The 21,400-nt window shown below is 42.7% G+C and overlaps 1 protein-coding gene across 1 annotated transcript in view; it reads left to right on the forward strand.

The window, feature by feature from the left end:
* The first annotated feature begins 357 nt into the window (after nucleotides 1-357).
* Nucleotides 358-21,400, forward strand: part of RASSF3 (Ras association domain family member 3) — a 78,093-nt gene continuing 57,050 nt past the window's right edge. Inside the window, exon 1 of the mRNA XM_026648778.2 lies at nucleotides 358-658. Within this exon, the coding sequence (XP_026504563.1) occupies nucleotides 551-658 (108 nt within the window). The 5' untranslated portion in view covers nucleotides 358-550. The remainder of the gene's footprint in view (nucleotides 659-21,400) is intronic.

Genomic DNA, 21,400 nt, shown 5'->3' on the forward strand with positions numbered 1-21,400 from the left:
GGCGCTGTCTTCTTCCTTCCCCGTTACCGATCCCACTCTCACCCCAGGCGTCCATAACAAAGGCTTCCACGAGCACTTGATGTGGAGTTAGTTGCATAGAAACGAACTGCTCAGCGCTGGCTCTGCAGGAGACGGTGCCTCCGCCCAGCTCACCTGCTGTTCGGGGACTAAAGTCCATCCCAGCCCAAGGTGAGCAGGGAGAGGCGCCGGGGGCTTCCGGGCTGTTTGCATTGCACCACCCGCCCCCTCCTGCGAGGCGGGGGCGCTGCCGGCCGTCAGGCCAGTCCCTGCTGCCGGGGGAGGAGGCAGGGGCGAGGGCGGCGCTGTAGCCGGAGCTCCCCTTTGGGCTGCGCTGCCCCGTGTGAACTTGTGCTGCAGGGAGGCTGGGCAGGCGGGAGCCAGCTGCCGCAGCCGCATCAGCTGTTGCTCCCGCGTCCCGGAAGCCTTGGGAGGGAGAGCAGCGGGCCCCCATGCGGCGGCAGGGAAGGGGGTCTCCGCCTGCGGGCCCCTACAGCAGCGGCGGCCGCTGACGCTGCCCTGGACTAGCAGCATGAGCAGCGGCTACAGCAGCCTGGAGGAGGAGGAGTCCGAGGAGTTCTTCACCGCCCGCACCTCCTTCTTCGGGAGGCCCCCAGCCAAAGCCAGGCCCGAGCTGCAAGTGAGTGCAACGTCCCCGGGCCGGGGCAGCCCCGGCCTCTCCCCCCGGCGCGCGGGCAGCATGTGCTGCCGGGCTGGCCCGAGTCGGGACCAGATCCTCGAGCTGTGCCCTGGCTCGTCCCGCTCCAGGCGGCCTCCCCCCGCCGCAGCCGCTCGCCAGGCACTGATCCCCCCGGCTGCCTGATTTCAGGCCTCCACGTGTCCCGGGCCCGGCTGTGAGGCAGTAGCAGAAGTTGCCGATGTTTTTTCCACCCCAGCGAAGCTCCTTCCCCCTTTGGGGACAGGGAATATTTGCCCTCGGTCCTTACTGCCCGCCCATCCCCGATTTAGAAAATGCTCTTTAGGGGAGCTGTGGCATAAGCTCCTCCGTGTAAGGCTGGGATAGCGCCTGCACAGCCTGATCCGGATCGCCCCGGTCAGGGCCGGGGTCCGGGTCCGACTCCGCTGCTCGGTCCTGCTGTCTTAGTAACACTTGCATGGATGCAGTGGAACAGCCACTAAACCTGAATAGGCGTTAACCCAGCTCCAGGATTCCCTGGTAGCCGACAAGAGTGGGTGACATATTCCAGGCACCGAAATCAGGAGCATCTGTCTCCTTATTCTACCTTAGATGGTAATGAGGCATCCTCCTCTCTCGAGGTAACACTGATACCTCCTCTGCATCCTTCCAAACCCAACCCCTTCCCTCCCAGTAAACCCTCTACCCCTCTGGATTAAGGTGGATATACAATACTGAAATAAAGGTTTTTAAATATTCTGTTACAGATAAGCCATAATCAGTAATTTAAAACAGCATGCACATTTCATTTAGTGACTTGGGATCTCAACGGTTAATTTATTAAATGTGTTGCAGTTCTCTTTTTAATCCGATCTGTTAGACTAAGGTGTGACTTGACAACTTGTTTTCTTTAGTGTTAGCACTGGAGGCATGTTCTATAAATGGCAGTATGGCAGATTTTCCTTCTATATATTGGATTGAAATGAAATAAAAATAGATTTTGTTTACTGACTTCAATGCTTTAGATGTCCCAAAGTGCATTACAGACACTTCAGATACTGATGCTGGGATAGCAACGTGGCATCATTAAGTACTCAGCAATAATTCACACAGTCTGGATATGAAATAATCCTTACTGAGAAAGGGAATGTTGTCCAGATCCTTACTCCATTTGGGGAAATGTCTTGAAATCTTTAATATACAATACGTGTAGAGAAGACACCAGTTTTACTAGTGTGGCAGCCCCTAATAGTGCTCAACAGGTATAACACTGGATATGTTGTTAAAACTGGGACTTGAGCTTTCTGGTCTGGCTTAGAAGCAAGAGTGCTACTGAGAGTGAGCACACTGACACTAGACTGATAATTAATTTAATTTAACAAATATTTTAATTGGGAGTTTAAATTTTTTTTGATACTTTCGTGTTTTATTTTTTGTGGCAGGCAACCAGATACCAGGGTAATGGGCAATCTTATAAAAACTTAGATAGATAAACTCAAAATTCTTCAGTGTGAAAACAAAGTTATGGAGCCTAGATGGTTGAGATAAAAATCACGTTTTCCTAGTAGTGAGGACATGCTCTCAGCTTTCCGTTTCCCGCTTTCCTTTTAGTTGTAGTGTGGCTCTGTACTTTTGTTTTGAGCCCGGGAAGCATGAGTTGAATTGAGGTAAGGACCATTTCAGCCTTTTGATGAGGAGCGAGGATATGAGAAATGTAAAGTGTCTTGTTCAGTAATACAAGATAGACTCAGAAACAGATTTTAAAAAAAAAAACTCTGCTAAATGGTCAGTACTCGGGTGTTATCAAATAGATATTTCATTACTAGGTGTACCCTAGTCTTATGAGTTCAAAATACTGAAAGTTTGGAGGTTTGAAAATGAAGCAGCAGCAACTCACCTCTACCAGTACCAGGATTCAATTAAAAAATGTCAAGTAGATGCAGTGTCCCATCAAAGATGCAGAATAGGGGTCAAACATTCTATAGTAAACTTTGTTCCTCTTTTTTTGATTGTCTTTAATCAGAGGATTCAGCCCTCCCTCATTAGTCTTTCTGCTTCCGGAAGCCTGAGTTGACTTTTCTAGAGATGGTTGTTCTTGTCTTTGGAAACTGATGAGCCATTGTTTCTTTGTGTATCTTTTCTTAGTGGTAGCTCTGCTTCCATCAATTTTTTAAAAAAATGTTCCCTTTTAAGCCTGGTGTACACTACAGAGTTAGATTGACGTAAGGCAGCTTACATCGACCTAACTCTGTAGGTGTCTACGCTAAAATGTAGCTCCCACCAATGTAATACACCCATTACAGCAACTTAATAACTCTAGCTCCATGAGAGGCATAGCCCTTAGGTCGATGTAGTTAAGTCGATGCAGTGTGAATGTAGATACTGCGTTGCTTATATCAACTGTTGCGGCTTTTCCAAAGCCCTCCCACAATGCCCCATGCTGACAGTTCAATCAGTGGAGGCACTCCTGGTGTGGACATGCACCATCAACATGAGGAGCAGAGTGTGGACATGCAAAAGCGATTTAATTACTGCGGTGGCTGTACGTCGATGTAACTTAGGTCAACTTAATTTTGTAGTGTAGACTTGCCTTTAGTTTTTATTCCTTTTCACTTTCTTACTACTCCTTCTTGCCGCTGTTCATCTTCCTCTCCTATGTTGTTACCAGTTCTAGGCCCTGTGCCTGCAAGCTATGCCCCTTCAAAACTTTGCTCATATGAGTCTTCCCGTTGAAGACTATTCAGGTGAGTAAGGCTAGACAGTGTTTGCCCTTGCGTCTAACATTAAAAGCTCTTACCAGCAATAAGTAGCACTTCTAGTGTCTAATCCGGTAATGATGCTGATAGTGCAACAACACGTTGTCACAGAGTACAAACAGTGAGACTTTGATATTGGGCAGCCTGAAATAGAATTCAGCTATATCAATGACTCTGCAGTCCCAGAAATACTCAGCTAAATATTTCTAGTCACAAAGCTTATGCTTATTATCAGTTGCATTGGTGCTCCCTTTTTTTAACTGAACATAGATTTCAATGGTCATGTGGCTACTGAAAGATTCTTTTCCCTGGAAGGGAAGCTGTCATAATAAGACTCTTTGTGTATATATGAGGATGTTACTTTGGTTTGGGTTTGAGGCTTAGTCAAAAATGCATGGTAAATCCCCTGATAGCTAGAGGGCAGTTGCTGTTCCTGTGTCTCTTTTCAAATGCACACACTGTAATTTTGCAGTGTTCCCCCCCCCCCCCCTGTAAGACTAAGCAGTGGTACTCATATTTAATTATAACCAATTTAAGTACTCCATCTTAACTTTGTTTTACACCTCCACACCTCTCCATACACACCCACCCAAAAGAAAGAGTGAAAACTTTTAGTTTACAGCTTTGCATGCAGAGAGACGTTGTAGTGGCTTGCAGGCTTCTTTTGTCTAACTATCTAAAGAAATCAGCACTCCGCGTTGGATCTTTAGGTCATGTTTAAGTTGCTAAGGAGGCAGGGAGAAAGGAATTGGAAGCAAAGATCCGTTAATCTGTATAATTAGTGGACTATTGAGTTTTCGTCCTGGAGTTAATGGTCTGCCCACCATAACAACAGGAATTAAGTTGCATAACAAGAGAAATTAAATGAAACCACTTCTGGGTTAGAAATTTAAAAATCTCATAATGGCTTCTCTTTATATCTTTATAAAGTGTAATGTCTTCAGTGGAGTTTTTTAAAACCAAGGTAACAGGTTATTATGTCTCTCCTTTTTTTTTCCTTTTCCCACCTTTAAAAAAAATCTAAATAGAAGTATTGAAATTAAAATAACGTGAGATGAAACACTATTTGTTGCATCACATTGCTGTCGCTGAGTTTGAGCACTCTCTCTTCAGGGCAGGGATCTTGTCTTCATAGCTGTCTGTAAAGTGCCTATCATGCTGTTGGTACTCTGTAAATAAGAAGCATGTTCCCTTTCATGTAGTACAGATTGCAATTAATGGTCCTACCTATATGACATGATGCAGTTAAAGGGGCACTCTTGGAGGTGGTAGATCCCAACTTGAATGCCATGTCCATATCATTATTCACCTGTATGGCCTTTTTCCTTCCCAAAACAAAAGCTTTAATGCTTTTCTTTTAGAATAAATAACTTTTCCAAATGCCATCAGCCTATCACTTGTAAAACTGCATGCTGGAAGAACACAAAGTTTTGATATAAAGTAAAATGAAATCACTACTAAGCTTCCAAGGAGTTGTTATGCAAACAACACAGTAGCTTTAACAAGATTTTTAAGTAAATTAAAGTATTTAATGGTCAAACTAATTATATACATTTTTCAAATTACATCAGTCATCTTATCAAAAGGGAAATTAATCTGGGAAAAAAATATGTTTTCATGGTTACGGTAGGGTGCTCAAAATGCAGCTTGCTTTGTGCCACATTGTGGCCCATGGAAGGGGATATTACTTTTTTCTGTGCTTTCTCATATCTTCTGTGGTATCAGTAATACAGAGACAGGAGGAACTGTGGAGAGACTAGACTACATAAATATCCAGGAGGGCCTGGACTACTGTAGCTCCTTGTATCACTGTTATATGTTTTCTAGATGAAATGGGAAGAACTGTAGAAAGTTGGGTCCGGAGATTGAGTCACTTAGTATGTGAAGTTATTCCGGTGTGTAAGTCTCTGCAATATCAGGTCTTATAGCTTTATATGATCTAGTTTGTGTGGCTCTTCCATTCCCTGTGCAATGTTTCTCAAACTTTTGAAAGTTGAGCTCTTTCTTCAGGAAAACACAATCATGTCTGCCAACATGTCGTGTTGTTAGCGGCCTACAGATCTTCATTTATACATCTTCTAATCTATGCCTTCTCCTTCCCCAGCTAGTCCTTTGCATTCCCCCATTTTGGGCAATGCCGATGTAGATCTTCATTATACTTTTCTTACAGGCTTTGATAGCTGGTGAAATAGTTAACAGTGTCGGCTGGAATCTAATTTAGCACTCCATTGAAATGCCTGGGACAGTTCATATTTCCGAGCTATTGTTTAAGGCTTTCTCCATACTCATATAGACAGCCATATTTGGTTACAACTTGCTTGACATTTTGAAGGTTTTCTCATTGCACTTTTCATCCACTTCATAGGTCCTTGTGAAGTGTGTACGTGGGTGTTTTCCATTTCTTTGCGTCAGTCTCAGATATTCCTCTCCCTCCCCCCCGCAAATCCTCATTCCGTACGTCTTGGCTTAGTCTTTCTTGTCTCACTTCTCCATTCTTTTTCTCCCTTTTCCTCTTACAGGTACAGGGCCTCCATGGCCTCTCTTGCTCTTCCCAAGAGTCAAGTTGTGGTTTCTTCCTCTTCACTGTCTACATTATGAATCTGATGCTGGCTTTATACCTTAATGTCCACAATTAGTCTGAGTTTCACACAGTTGGCCATTGTGACCCTTTCTACAGAATCCCATGGAGTTTCCTCTCAGTAACATTCACTGGAGAAAACATCTCCCCTGATTATTAGAACAAATGATGATTCTATTTTTAGATTTTCTTTTTACCCAGAAAGGTTAGACTTGTTTGACAAGCAGTCATGAAGTTTATTAAAAGTAAAACTAAAAATATCCAGTAATGTGGCTTATTCTCTTTATAATTTCTTTGGCAGTCAGGGGATATTATGCTATAAACATTCTTTCTTACAGCTAAAAAAATTGAAAGTCAAGAGAGACCTTTTACCCTATAGTGATGAACATAGTATGAAACCCTAGATAAAAATCAGTTGCTGTCCATACTGCTCTTGTTTTATCCAACAGGAGGCAGTGCACTCCAACCACTTACTTTCTCTCCATACCAATGCTGGGAAAGGAGATGCTGAAAGATTTAAGAGAGCTTTTTTACACATATAGTGACACTGTCTGCCAACATCACTAATGGAGCAAACCTTTTGGGGTTCATATTTGTATCTCATGTTTGTATCTTTTTTTGTTTCTGTCATTGGGCAGACTGGTGTGGAGTTTAGGTGCATGTTGCTTGCCTTAGAGCAAGGTTGATGTGCTTTAGCATTAAATCATTACCCACCCATGCTTTTGTAACAATCTCAGAAGCCCACAGAGTACTTTTCAATCAAAATGTCATAACGTACATTTAAGTGTTCTTTTTTTGTACATAGCAGAATTATTGCAAGTGGCTTACTATAAGCTGAGCATGATCATAGTTGGGGTCTGATATTCATGGGGTTGTATTTTTGGGGCTTATCTAATGTCAATACCTGAACTCCAGAAATGAGGTAGAAGTTCCAAACTTGTGTCTTAAATATTTTGCTTGCTGGTAGGAGATGAATGTAATGTCCCTAAGGTGGTTTGAGTTACTGGAACATCTAACCTATGCTGTTACACTCAGCAAATCAAATTAAAGTTTTCATGGCGTACTTCCGTGCAGTGATATTGTAGATAGAAGAACGGGGCACGGAGAAAGGATAGTGTGCAAACGGGGTGACTAAAATGTTATCCTTTTACTTTGTTTTCCTTCTACCATATCAATACACGTAGGCCCTTCTCCTGAAATCTGATCTGTTTGAGCAAACCCATGCAGAGCCCCACTCATGTGCTATAGGATTTGTTAAATATTTCAGGCTGGTGATAGTCATGTACACCAAACATGCACTGACACGTCTTGTTCAGTTACAGAAAACCCTTGGTTTAATATATCTAAATGTTGAAGTACAGTAACTAGACTTATTGTGCTGAAGAGTTCATAAGTTGTCAGAAGTGTACAGTCTATCTGTATGGTTAGACATATAGATTTCAGTGTTCCACTATAATTTGCCAGGTGGTAACCAGAGCCAGCTCTAGGCACCGGCAAAACAAGCAGGTTTTGGGGCGGCACATTCTAGGGACGGCATTCTGGCGCCGGCCATCATAGGCACCGACTTCGTGGCATGGGGAGAAAAAGTGCCCCAGCTCGCCTCCGCTCCACTCCGCCTCTGCCTGCTCTCCTGAGCGCGCCGCCGCCACTCCGCTTCTTCCCCCCTCCCTCCCAGGCTTGCCGTGCGGAAAACAGTGGGGGGGCGGAAATGCGGCAAGCCCAGGGGAGGAGGCGGGGCCGGGGATTTGGGGAAGGGGTTCGGAAGGGGCGGAGTTGGGGCAGGGCTGGGGGCGGGGGGGACACGGAAAAAAAGGGGGGGCGGCCAAAATTTTTTTTTGCTTCGGGCAGCAAAAATGCTAGAGCCGGCCCTGGTGGTAACATATGGTTAAAGTTCAGAATTGTCCCCTGGACTTTGTTTTCTAGTCTACAAGACTCAACGTGTCCAGCCATCAGTAGGAGTGTTGGGTGTGTCCCTCTTAGTGCACCTACTATAGACAGAATGAGTAGGCCACAGGGACATCTGAATTAGCGAAAACAAAGATAAATAGTAACCTCTAATAACTGTCTTAATGGGGAAGAGGGGAACCCTGTCCTCCTAATCTTCTTTTCTGCTGTACACCTCTCTGTATAAACAGTATCAGGGCTGCCAGAGGTAGGAAGAGATGCAATACTCACTGATGGCTGGAGTTTAAGACACACAGATGAAGAGACGCACAGAGATGCACACAATACTGTATATACACCTCTACCTCGATATAATGCTGTCCTCAGGAGCCAAAAAATCTTACTGCGTTATAGGTGAAAACGCGTTATATCGAACTTGCTTTGATCCACCGGTGTGCGCAGCCCCGCCCCCCCCCCGAGCACTGCTTTACCGCATTATATCCGAATTTGTGTTATATCGGGTCACGTTATATCGGGGTAGCGGTGTATATGTATGAGAAAAGGAAAGTTGAAACTGATACTACTTGGAAAAATATCTTGTCACAATGTGCAAAAACCATTAATGCTGGTATGGATTAACGGTTCTGGGTAAACATATTAGAAGAGGATTTGAGGTGAGGCAATAGATCTGTAATGCAGCGTAGACTCGTAGCAATATCCTTAGGAGCCAATCTAAGCAATTTAAGTGTCATAAAGATATAATTGCGGTGGTCAAATCCCCTTGCCTTACATCCAAGAATCTGGACTAAATTCTACTTTCATTCATAGCAAAGTAAATCTGGAATGACATCAGTGGGGTTGCACAGGGTGTAACTAAGGGCAGAATTTGTCCCTTATTTTATATGCTCAATTTCTATTTGAGGGTAAAGATGGTAGAATTTGTGTAGCAAATTTGAAATAAGAGCATTTGTGAGAGCAATATCCATGTAGCTATAATTTTCCTCTTTAAGGCTCCAGTTCAGCAAAGAGCTTAAGCCCTTCCTTAAGTCCTATTGACTTGAATGGAACTATAAGCACATGCTTCAAGTTAAGCACGTACTTCACTCAGGCCTACATTCAGCAAAGCACTTTTCTGTTGCTGTTGCAGTTATTTCAGCGTTGTCAAGCGCGCACACACATATAGAGGCACACACACATAGATGCACACACACAAATGTCCTACCACATGGTAGGTTTTAGTTGCTTTGGGACAAGTGACATCCCATGTATTTCTTTCCCCCTGTGAAGAACTGAGAATTGCTTTTCTGTAAGGTCGGCAAAATGCAGCAGAGTTTTGAAGAGCGAGTGTCCTGTACAACCTGGTATTTGGATAAGTTAAACAGTCATGTGCTTTTTGTAGCAAACCTCATGTAGTGTGCAGGAGAGGAATCTGGGTGCCTGCATATAAACAACGAGGCGTCCTTGTGGCACCTTAGAGACTAACAGGTGCCACAAGGACTCCTTGTTGTTTTTGCTGATACAGACTAACACGGCTACCACTCTGAAACCTGTGCATATAAACAGTCTGCTGCAGTAAGAGTAAAAGCAATAGCAGTTCCTCCATGCGTAGGTCAGAAGAAATGGCAAGTGTAAAATATCCTAACCCATGTGGGAGTATTTTATAGTTACCGTGTGTGGGTTTTTGTTTTTGTTTTGTTTAATCAAGTTCACTGTCCTTTGCTTCAAGGTTGCCCTTACAATAGGGTTGATGTACTTATGGTGTGTTAGCATTTCATCTGTTTCATATTTAATAGGCTTTCATTAACAGACATTGTTAGGCTTGGTGTAGTTTGATCAACATTTTTTGAAAAAGTAATTTGGCCATTTTTTAACTTAAAGCTGGGGCGGGGGGAAGTCTGAGGATTTCAAGGACAGGTCTTGTTCTCTTTTCCCCTCTTTCCTAGACAGCTTTGAAATTCCACACTATGTAACTGTTGAAAATGACATTTGGTAAGACATTACCCTTTTTTAAAATGAAGTAATTCCTCTTCAAAAAGGTGTACAACAATAAAAGTAAATATTCTAAAACCAATTGGATGTATGTTTTTATATGAGGTACAGAGCATGTGTAATTACTACTTTTCCATAATGTTTTTCTTTTTCTTTTTTTTTTTGTTCTCCTCATTAGTTACTAAGTTTTAAGTAGTACTGGCTGAAAATTTTCCATTGAAACTCTTTCCCAACAAGAAATTAGGCTTTCACCAAAATGAAACTTCTCAAGAAAACATTCTGCTTTCCAGAGAACATTTTTTTTTTAATTGACAAAAACACATTAAAATAAACAATTTTGTCTGTAAATCAAAAAATTTGTATTCAGAAATAGCGCTGCGGTACCTCATGAGAGTTGTGGTTTGGGTGACTCATGCCCTCATTCTGTTTTATGGGTCAGATTCCCCACCTGGACTACATCTCCCATGATGTAGCATGATGGAACAGCAAGAGGGGAGATGGTGGTGCATCATGAGAGATGTAGTCTGGCCAGGGAGCCAGGAGAATGGGGGCATGAGGCACTGTGGCAGCAATTCCAAATAGAAATTCTTGGTTTTCATTCAAAAACTCAGAGTTTTTGACTTTTTGTCCCAAAAAATAAAAAAGTCAAATCTTTTCTGTGGAAATTTTATATGAAAATGATTTATTTTTTAATTTTTGTCTGAATTTTCCTGAGTAATTTTTTTTTATTTAGCGCTTGTTTCAGTACAGTACTGATAATTACTCTCTGTTGTCCACAGCTGCTGTGGTTACTCCTGTTTATTAAGGCTTTGCATTGATCTAATCGTAGGCGTACTGTATTTCTGTGTGTGTGTACACACTTGGCATCTAGATTCTTAAGCCATGACCCTCACAGGAGTATTTTAGTGGCCATGTCACTCCAAATATCAGGCAAAATCCTGGGATGCCCCCGGCCCACCCTCTTGGGGGATTGACTCTACTAAAGTACTAGTAAAAACTGAGGACCAGATCGTGCTCCCATGTAAGTTAATGATAACTTGGCCATAGACTTACATGGCAACGGGATTAGGTGTTGAGTTAAAAACTTATGGATTTAGTTTTTTGTTTTTGAAAAGTGGGGACATTAAGCTTCTTATGTTAAGCTATCTTTGCAATATTCATACCAAGTTGTTAGGTAGTAACCTTTATTACAGCGCATGTCCTCTTATTACCTTTTTTTGGTAGCACATGTACTGGACTACAGCTCACCACTTTAGAAAAGATTTCAAGGAAAACAATAGTATTTAGTATACAGAGCATCTCCTTTTTCATACAGCTTAAGTACATTCTGAAGGATGATGTTAATCAGAGCAAAATTTATCTAAAACCCATACAAACTTGGTGGGATTATTTATTACTTTCATATACTTGCATATAAAGAAGTTAAGAATATGGAAAGCTCTTTGCTTTGTTGAACTAATCCTATCTAATTGCAAACATCAACCTTCATATTCTTTTTGTGGCATATCTGGCAAATTCTATGTAAATTAATAGTAGGCAGCTGTGCTAATGATTTCTACGTGACATGATCATGTGACCTATGTATTCTGTGGTGCAGTATAAGAGTAAAAATATGGTGTGTATTATGTGACCTGTATTGGGTCATAACTGCGTGCACAGTGATTGCAGTGTATGGGATTGTGCGTGGTATAATACTGTAGAGTGACTTGGTGTACGTGTTGATGCAAGACTTATTTGAAATAGATGTTACTTGTGCCACTGATGACAATGGGATTTTACATTGTTGAATTTTTGTGCACATAAATAAGAATATGTGGATGCTGACTTTTACCATTTCTGAAGCAGGTGATTAATTTGATTACAACCCTGGTTAGCAGCAGGAGCAGAGTTAACTTGTAATAGGTTGCTTATTGACCTGGTAAGTTAGGAACAGGAAGAAAAAGTATGGGGAATGGCAGAGTCCATCTTAGATATCTACCAGCCACAGAGGGTGCCCTCAGTTGAAATAAAGGTTAAAAAGGGGTATTGCACTCTATATTTTTGGAGTGTGTGAGAGGGTATGACATACTGGATCACAATCCGGACTAGGTGTGGGCTGTGTCACCCCTACCTTGTAACCTGGGGTGCCCTTTACATTGCCTTGCTGCTCTAGCCTCCAACCTGGACTGCTCACAGGAGCCTCCAGTTTGTAAGTCACTCTCAGCTATGTCTGTGTATGCTGCAGCCAGCCACACTTTGGCTCTCACCAGCCTTGGTTATACTGCACAGTGACCCCAACACCTACCCCCCAGTCCTGGATCTTCCAACGGAAATATATATCCTCTACTGCCCAGGACAGTACACATTAAGTCCATTATTCATTTAAGGGAATAATATGCCAGTTTATTATTTTAAACCCAGACACTTCAACCTGGATGTGCTGGATTAGATAAAACAGTAAAACAAGTTTATTAACTACACAGAGAGAGAGATTTTAAGTGAGTATAAGTAATGAGGCATCAAAGTCAGAAATGCTTACAAGAAAAATAAAGATAAAACATTTACTAGTGCCTATCTTAACAAACTATATTAGATTCAAACAAAGTTTTTCACCACATGCTCCAGCAGATTACTGACCAGTCTCTCAGGTAAGCCCCTCCCCCCAAGTCCAACAGCTGTTTTCCTGTATCATCTTAGGTGTATTGCCAGGTGCAGACGGGGAGAGAGGAGGATGTCTTGGGGTGTCTGCCCCTTCTTTTTATAGTCCTGTTCCTCCTTTTGAGATGCATTTCCAATTGGCAGCAAGGTAACAGGCAGTCTAATGAAGAAAGGAAACTCCATACTGTTTTTCTTTGCTAAGATGTAGATTTTTGTCCCTGTCCACTTCCTTGCCAAAGAATGGCCACTTAGCAGGTAGTGGTCCATCAGCCTTGTTGGCACCTGGCTGAGGCATCAGTTTGCCCTTTGTCTCTGAGGAACTAGTTTAGCCATCCCCCATATTTATTTGGGTAACATACTTCAGTCATGATTTCAGCTTATCTTCATAACTTTACATATAATGTTGCTATGTGCATTTTGCCATCATGTTATTGCTCCGCAAGTTGAGTGATACTTCACAAGGCATACCTTGTACAGATATTATTACAATAGTGTGTAGGGTGTGAGGACGGGGGTATGTTCTGTAACAGAGCATCCTTGTTGCAAAGTGGCCAATAGGACCTTGTGCCAGCCCTTGAGAACAAAATGGCAGACTGGAGGGAGTTTGTGATTGAAGTCTCTTTACTACCTTAAGAAAAACAGACGGAAAAAAGGAAGGAAAGGGGACTACAGCCCTCTGGCTGCAATAACTGACTTAAAAAGGGAGTTTCTGGTGATTTATTATTCGTGTTACTGTAGTGCCTACGAGCCTAGTCATGGGCCAGGATCGGTGATGTACACAGACAGTACAAAAGGAGGAGAGCTCCACACTCACAGCAACTACAGCATCTAATCCCTATATGCAGTGATTGGCATTGGAAATATTCCAGGAATTCAGTCATAGGGGGCGTTATCAGTACAAACAATCTTACAGTGCAAGTAATCAGGGCCCCATGTGTTGTACTGCACAGAATTTATCCTTTTGCCATATGATTTGTGAAGCAGAACATAAGGCCTTTTTTAAAATGAAAGATTATCTTCTCAGCTGTAACCTATCCTTCCCATTTATCACTGGGCATTCCACCCATTCATGATTGCATTTGCATGTACAGCAATTGCTTACATGGAAAAGTAACATTAGGAAAGATTTGTTGAATTAGTATATTTTTAGCTGTTTTTCAGTGTAATTTAGTAGCCAGAACCATGAAGAGCTAGTACCATATATCTAGCCAGCTCTTAAAGCACCAGTAAGTGCTCGAAGGACAACAGTCTGACAGTCTGAGTTAAATAAATACAGTATTTCTTCACTACATTATTCTGTTGTCCTCATTTAAACTCAAGTTGTATTTAATGGTGTTGCCCTTCTTAAATTCCTTTTTTTGCTCTTTACGTTGTGTTTATCTCATGTTGATGCCCAACAGAGGCTCCACAACTGACAAGATGCAGTGTGCCTTTTCTCTCTACTGTCTGCCCTTTCCTCAAGGCCTCTGTTTTCGAGATGCAGGATGGAGAACTTCTGATATGCATTAAGGTGTGGGAACAAAATCACTATCCACTTCTGATTTCAGTTTGAGCCCATTTTGCACTGCTATATGTCAGGTTTATTGGCAATTCTGTTATAAACCCCTTCTTTAGAGATTCCGTATCTCTGCTGGAAAGATTTGCTCTGGGCTTTAACTTGTCTGACATGTTCTCAGCCTGGGAAATTTGTTTTTATAAAATTTGAAAAACGGTATTAGCCTGTTCAGCCAATCGTGTGATCTGATTGGCTGAACATTCTTTCGTCCGTTATTATGTAAGAGGTATTTTACCATTTAAAAAAATAAAGAAAGGTCTGTGGGAGTTAAAATTACCTAACATTCAGGTCCTAATTCAAATATAAAGAAGCAAAGAAACTGGAAAAATAGTTCATTTTTACAGTACCCATAGTTTTATATGTGCTGTAACTACAGCATTGTTCTAAAGACAAACCGCAGTAAAGAATGTTATCAAAGGTAAAAACAGAGTCTGAATGCTCCCTTGCTAGTTCATGGCATTGTGCATTTTGATTTTGCTGTGGTGGCATGAGTTGGACATGGGTCTAGGACCTCAGCCTGGACTTATTTGTCTTAATTCTGAATTCTCTGGCTCTTGTGACTTAAATTCAGACAGCTAATATATTTAAAGTTATTTTTTATTTAATATGATGGTTGTTCAGTGGCATTTTAAATCCAGGCAAACTGGCTCCCAGGCTGGGCTAGCACACCCTTGAGCTTGTTCACAAGGTACAAGAGATCATCAGGACAAATGGTCAAATTTTCGGGGAAAACAGTACTTGTATGAAGATAGTAATCCGATGTGACATGACCCAGGTAGCTGCTAATGCAGCATACCCTACAAGGAATTTCCCTAGAGCTTAATAAACCAATAAGCCATGATAAAATGTGCATTAATAGCTACGGAGACGATATGATGGACATATTATAAATACTGAGAGAAAGAGTTATTGATTGGTTCTCAGCCTCTCCACAATGTGAGCTAGAAAGAGCTTGATTATGAAACTGTTACTGCTTGGAAACTCCATTACAGTCCAGCTGTCAGAGATCCCATTGACCACATGGCAGATCTGATAATACAATACTGCCTGAGAATACTTTCATTCCAAAAACACGTAAGAATCATAAGATATTAGTCCTGTGTTTTGTCACAATACTTCCTGGATAGCTTTCTCCAAAATCAATAGGTGAATTTGTGAGCTGTTATAATAATGTTCAGTAGCGGTGAAATCTGTTGGCAGAGCTTTGTGCTGGCTTGTTCCCATGGGAAAACATTTGGTTTATTCTTAACTGTTATTACTGCATGACTTAATTGCAAAAAGTGAGCACAAAATTCTCCTGTTCAACACTGCAGCATCTGTTGAGTTCTAGGAAAGCATTTACATCATCTTTTCGTGTGCCATCTTGCCAATTGTTCTGCCACTTCTACAACTATAATGACAGGTTTATCTAAGAGCTTTAATTAAATTATTGGAAGAAGAGTTTTAGTTCGTCAGATGTCTCTGATGTTGTTCCATTGCTGCTCACAAGCATAGAAAGAAGCATGCCATGTCTTAAAATAAACATTAGAGGGCTAACTGTGATATAAAGTGTTCTAGTGGGATGAAGATTATGAAATGCCTTTGTTAGCATCTTTTTAGTAGTTTTGCATGTTTTCAGCACACATCTATCTAGTCCATGGAATTATGCGGTATTTTACAATAGGAATACTAGAGGAATTTGGTGGCTGGTGTTTTGTTTTAAGTGCAGGGTTGATATATTCTGCCTAAGTTGGCAGCTGCTTTTGATGCAGTTACAAGCTCACGTGATACCAGTCTTATCTCAAGATGGGGAAACATGATTGTTTATACTGTGTTGAAAGGCTGATTGTTATATGCAGTGAAACATCAAAGTGGTTTCCAAATGTAATATCAAGTTCTGAACTTTAAAACTCACAACTGATTAAGAACAAATATGCTTTGAAGAATTTTTTTAATGAAGAAATAAAGATATGCTCCCCTCTCTTAGAACTGAGCTCTTAAAGTTCTAATTGTCACTGGGATATGAAGACATAGCTTTTGAATTGTGAAAATAATAGATCCACAGCTAGACAGGTGTGTGGCTCAAGAATAAGATGATAAAATAACACGTTCCATGAAAATAGCATGGTATTTAGTTACCAGAAGTGCAACAGAGAGCCTAGTGATTTTCCTTAAACAAAGTTGATGGGAGACCCGGAAAGACTTTTTCTCTTTGTAATTACTGCTCAGAATAGCTCTACAGGGGCTATGTTTAATGTGCTCATACTCTATCGTTGGTTTCAAATTTAAATTGGGGGCTCTAGTAGAGTGAGTTTAGTTTTAGCCTTGTCTCAGTTATCAATATCAAAGCACTATCACAAAGTGGAATAGAAGTTGTCTTTTCTCACGATCGGCCCAGTAATGGAATGTTGAGTTGTGTGAAGCAAACAAAAGACCAGACATAGCTGTATTTCCTTGCAGTAATCATTTCTGGTAGTGCTCACAAATACTAGATGATGATGTGCTGGATGCTTTCCAAACAGAAAAGGAGGAATGGTCTCTGCCCCAGGCAGCTCACAATCTAAAATCAGACAGAGGGTTGTGGAGATGATAGTTGAAGCTGTGTGTGATTGACGTTGTCCAAAGAGAGACTAAAGTGAAAAGGGGAGGAAGGCCAAGGGCAGAGCCTAAGGGTTTCCCCCAGATACTGTGAGAAAGGAGGAACCACCAAGAGAGATGCTGAAGGCAGAGTGAGAGAGGCCAGAGGATAAACTCAGTGAAGATGTCAACAAAGGAGATGATTAACAATGTCAAAAGCAGCAGACAGATAAAGGAGAATGAGGATGGAACAGAGATCCATGCTACAGTGAGTACTAGGAGATGGGGGAGAGATGGAGATGAGTGGTGACAAAGCTTTGGTGCATTCAAGAGTATTTTCTTAGTTTGGAAATGTAGTGGTAATGTTATGTTAATTATAACTGATCTCTTAATTGTTTTAAGGCTTTGACTTAGTTGTGCAGTGAGTAAGTACAGCCCGAGTATGGACACAGCAGCCTGTGTTACTTTGCAGTGTAACTGCTCTCACTCCAACTAGGCTAGTTTGAGAAGAGTAACTTGAGTGCAGATAACTCCAGTAAACTCTGCAGTCAAGACATGTACTTAGACAAGCATCTTTCCTTAGCCTTGGTCTACACTACGAGTTTAGGTCAAATTTAGCAGCGTTGGATCAATTTAACCTGCACCCGTCCACACAACAAAGCCATTTTTGTCAACTTAAAAAGCTCTTAAAATTGATTTCTGTACTCCTCCCCGACGAGGGGACTAGCGCTGAAATAGACATCGCCGGGTCGAATTTGGGGTAGTGTGGACGCAATTCGACGGTATTGGCCTCCAGGAGCTATCCCAGAGTGCTCCATTGTGACCGCTCTGGACAGCACTTTGAACTCAGATGCACTAGCCAGGTACACAGGAAAAGCCCTGGGAACTTTTGAATTTCATTTCCTGTTTGGCCAGCATGGCGAACTCAGCAGCATTCAGCAGCACAGGTGACCATGCAGTCCCCCCAGAATGTTTCTACGCTCCCTCTATCATCTCCATCCCTGAGGTTATCGCAGATTAGAAGGCGAAAAAAACGCACTCGCGATGACATGTTTTCCGAGCTCATGCAGTCCTCCTGCACTGATAGGGCACAGCGTAATGCATGGAGGCATTCAGTGGCAGAGGCCAGGAAAGAATTGCTGTGTTTGCTTAACGGCAAAAGTATCATGCCTCGCTAGCGATTCTGTCCGAGCCAGGTCGCTGTGTCACATGCACTCTGCGCTGTGTCAGCCTTGGGCGGGGGCATGACCGCTTTGTGAGCAGGAAGGCCATAGATATAGACATTGCATTAGGTAGCTTCTGTAGCGAGAGAAAACATTCCTGTACATTCGGCAAAGTCTGTGGTAAAAAAAAGAGAAGCCCCATAGTGTAGTGGTTATCACATTCACCTAACCTGCGGAAGCCCTGTAGTGTAGTGGTGATCACGTTCACCTAACATGCGAAATGTCCCCGGTTTGAAACCGGGCGGAAACAGGTCACTGTTCCTTTTTCTGACTCCCCTCCTGCATTTTTGTCTTAGAACAGACCGCGCTGTGAAATTTTACTTTGAATTATATCAATTATGAGTTAAATAATATGGAAGCTCTCTCTAAGTTATAGTCCCGGGTTCCTTACCCTTTCAGCTGCTCTTATAAATTAACATTTTTGTTAGGGGCGACGGGAAATTTTCATGAAGCCTTTTATAGGGACTAAATGCTATCTAGGACTCTGAAATAATCTTAACGTGGCCCATAGAGTGCAATCCTTCATTCTGGATTTGTCATTTCACAAGTTGAACTGCTCCTTACTACGTCCAGGCTTCATGAGCCATGGGAGCAAGGGGCAGGCTGGGGTAGGTGCGACCGCGCGGTGCTGCTGACTGGGAGAGCAGCCGGAGGCAGAAGCCTCCAGCTCGCATGATATTTCAGGCAGGACTGAATCTTCATGAGACGAAACTTAAGAGAATGACCTGGAGTCACTCCCATTCGGTGCTCTAAGAGGAGGATAGCCATGTCTGTCCAGACATCCCTGATTGACCTCACCGAGGTCTGCCAGCTGAGCAGGACCCCGGCTGGCAGGAGCCAGCGGATGGAGTCCCAGACTGGCAGTGGGCTGAGCCACTCAGCCCGCTGCCGGTCTGGGGCTCCGTCTGCCGCCCTGCTCAGCCCACTGCCTGCCTGGGGTTCCGATCATCCAGGCAGGCAGCGGGCTGAGCGGGTCCAGCGGATGGGACCCCTGAAAAAAGGCGCGAAACGATTGTCTGCCGTTGCTTTCACGGAAGGAGGGGGGGGGGGGGGGCCTGACAACATGTACCCAAAACCACCTGCGACAAAGTTTTTGCCCCATCAGGCATTGGGAGCTTAACCCAGAATTCCAATGGGCAGCGGAGACTGCAGGAACTGTGGGATAGCTACCCACAGTGCACCTCTCTGTAAGTCGATGCTAGCCGCGGTAGTGAGGGCACACTCCACCGACTTAATGCGCTTAGTGTGGACATACACAGTAGACTGTATAAAAATCGAATTCTAAAAAATCGACTTCTATAAAATCGAACTAATTTCATAGTGTAGACATACCCTTAATGTTTCGCAGTAATGTTACAGATAACCATAAGGTGGCATTGTCACTTGTCCCATGAATATTATTAATTTATTTTTCCTCCTCTTCCTGTATTTCATTGATTAGACATTAGGATTAGCTAAACTGGAAAAAAGACAAGAAGAATAGTAGTTATATGCTGAGCAGAACTATAATAACCTAAATTTAACTTATACTTGCTACTTCATGATATAAAAAAAATTGCTTTATTCTATATTTATCTTTTATAAGTCTCTCTTCTGTGGCTTCAAATTTGCAATATATTTAAGGGCTACAATTAGATGTTAGATGCAAGATTTTAGAAGCCATTTTGGTTTTTCATTTAGGGAACAAATGAAAGAGTGGCTTCAACTTCACTTAAACTTAGTAACACCCTTTTTTTTTTTTTTTTTTTTTTTTTTTTTTTTTTTTGAAATATGTTTATTAGCAAATACATTTTTTCATTAGATAATTTGAAATATTTTTTTTTTTTTTTTTTTACGAAGTCCTGCCAAATCAGAAACTACATCTTGCACTCTTTGCCTGACTTGGATACTATAGTTATTCAAACATATTTCAAATTTTCCATTGGAATAATGTATTTGCTAATAAACATTTAGTACTAAAGTCTTTGATTTACTTTTTAAACCCTGCAGGTAGGTGGGTTTTTTTTGGGGGGGGAGGGAATGGGAGATGGGTGTAAAGCAGAACTCGAACTCAAATGACCACGAGGACCACATGAGGACTAGTACATTGGCCCGAGGGCCGCATTTACTGACACCTCCCCCCCCGCTGCCCTTGGCCCCGCCCCCACTCCACCCCTTCCATGAGGCCCCACCCCTGCCCCGCCTCTTCCCACCCCTTCCCTAAAATCCCCACCCCAACTTTGCCCCCTCCCTGCCCCCAGGGGTGTGGAGGGGGCTCAGGGCAGGGAGTTGGGGTGTGGGGTGCAGGAGGGGTGAGGGGTGCGGCAGGGGGTCAAGCTGCAGGGTGCGGCAGGGGGCTCAGGGTAGGGGGTTGGGGTGCAGGAGGGGTGCGGGGTGCAGCGGGGGGTTCAGGGAAGGGAGTCAGGGGGCTCAGGGCAGTGCAGGCAGGCAGGGAGCCTGCCCTGCCCCCGGTGCATGTCGGGCTGGAGCCGCTCTAGGTAAACACTGGGGGAGGGCGGGGGGGGGGGCGCGAGGAGCTCGCGGGCTGCAGAAAATAACCCCGCGGGCCGCGCGGTGCTGCTGACTGGGAGAGTCCCCCCGAGCAGCGTGTTTGAGACCCTTGGTGTAAAGGGTGGAGAAAATATGTTGCATGTGTATTGAAAGGACTGCATATTACATCATTGAAGTTTCACATAACAAAAGGTTAATATCTGAAGCCATCGGTCTGTAATTATTATTGCATTCATAGATTTGTGCCTTAGTCAAGTTATAAAATGATAAAGTAAGGCTTGAAAAACAGTGCTCTTCCCAAGGGTGAAGATGGGTAACTCTAGTGCAGTGGTTCCCAAACTTTAACAACCTGTGAACCCCTTTCACAAAAATGTCAAGTCTTGTGAACCCACTCTTAAAAATGAGTATTTCCAAGGATTTTCTCCTTTACCTGAGTATAAATTATAAAAGCAGTGATCTTGGAAATATAAAATTTGTTTTTGTGATATGCTTATTACACACTATGTATTATTAATTATTATTTATCATTACAGTATTTTTATTGCATTATGAAAACGGCAACACTCTTCCAAGATCTCACTTTCGTAGCTTGTATCACTTTGAATAAGCCTGTTATAAGACAAGGCTCCTATGTTTCATCAAGGAGTATCGGATATGAAACAGCATGACGATATTTAAGAAGCCAACTCAAAGAGTTCCTCCTACACAAGCATTCAGGTCTTGAGCAGTCCCAGCAAACAACGCACATTACAACAAAGCTTAAACTTGTTCTTTATAATAATTTTAAAAACAATACTAGCTGCCTATTTAATTTTAAAAACAGCAAAAAATATCAACCTTCAAGACTCCTTATAAGAAATGGAAAGGGAGGTGAAGTCTCCTCAGTGTGATAGATCTGCTTGCTTTGATCTGCTTAGCTCTTGGAAGTCCAGGGGCTCCGGGCTGCTGGCCTCATGCTGCCTGGGGTCCCTAGGGACAGCTCTGTCTGCCATTAGGGAATTTCCCCCCAAGAACCCCCTGTAACATTTCACGAACCCCCAGGGGTTCACGAACCCCAGTTTGGGAACCACTGCTCTA

The sequence above is a fragment of the Terrapene carolina genome, unplaced genomic scaffold, assembly GCF_002925995.2.
Source record: "Terrapene carolina triunguis isolate 2854851 unplaced genomic scaffold, T_m_triunguis-2.0 Scaffold68, whole genome shotgun sequence".
In the NCBI taxonomy this organism is placed as follows: Eukaryota; Metazoa; Chordata; order Testudines; family Emydidae; genus Terrapene; species Terrapene triunguis.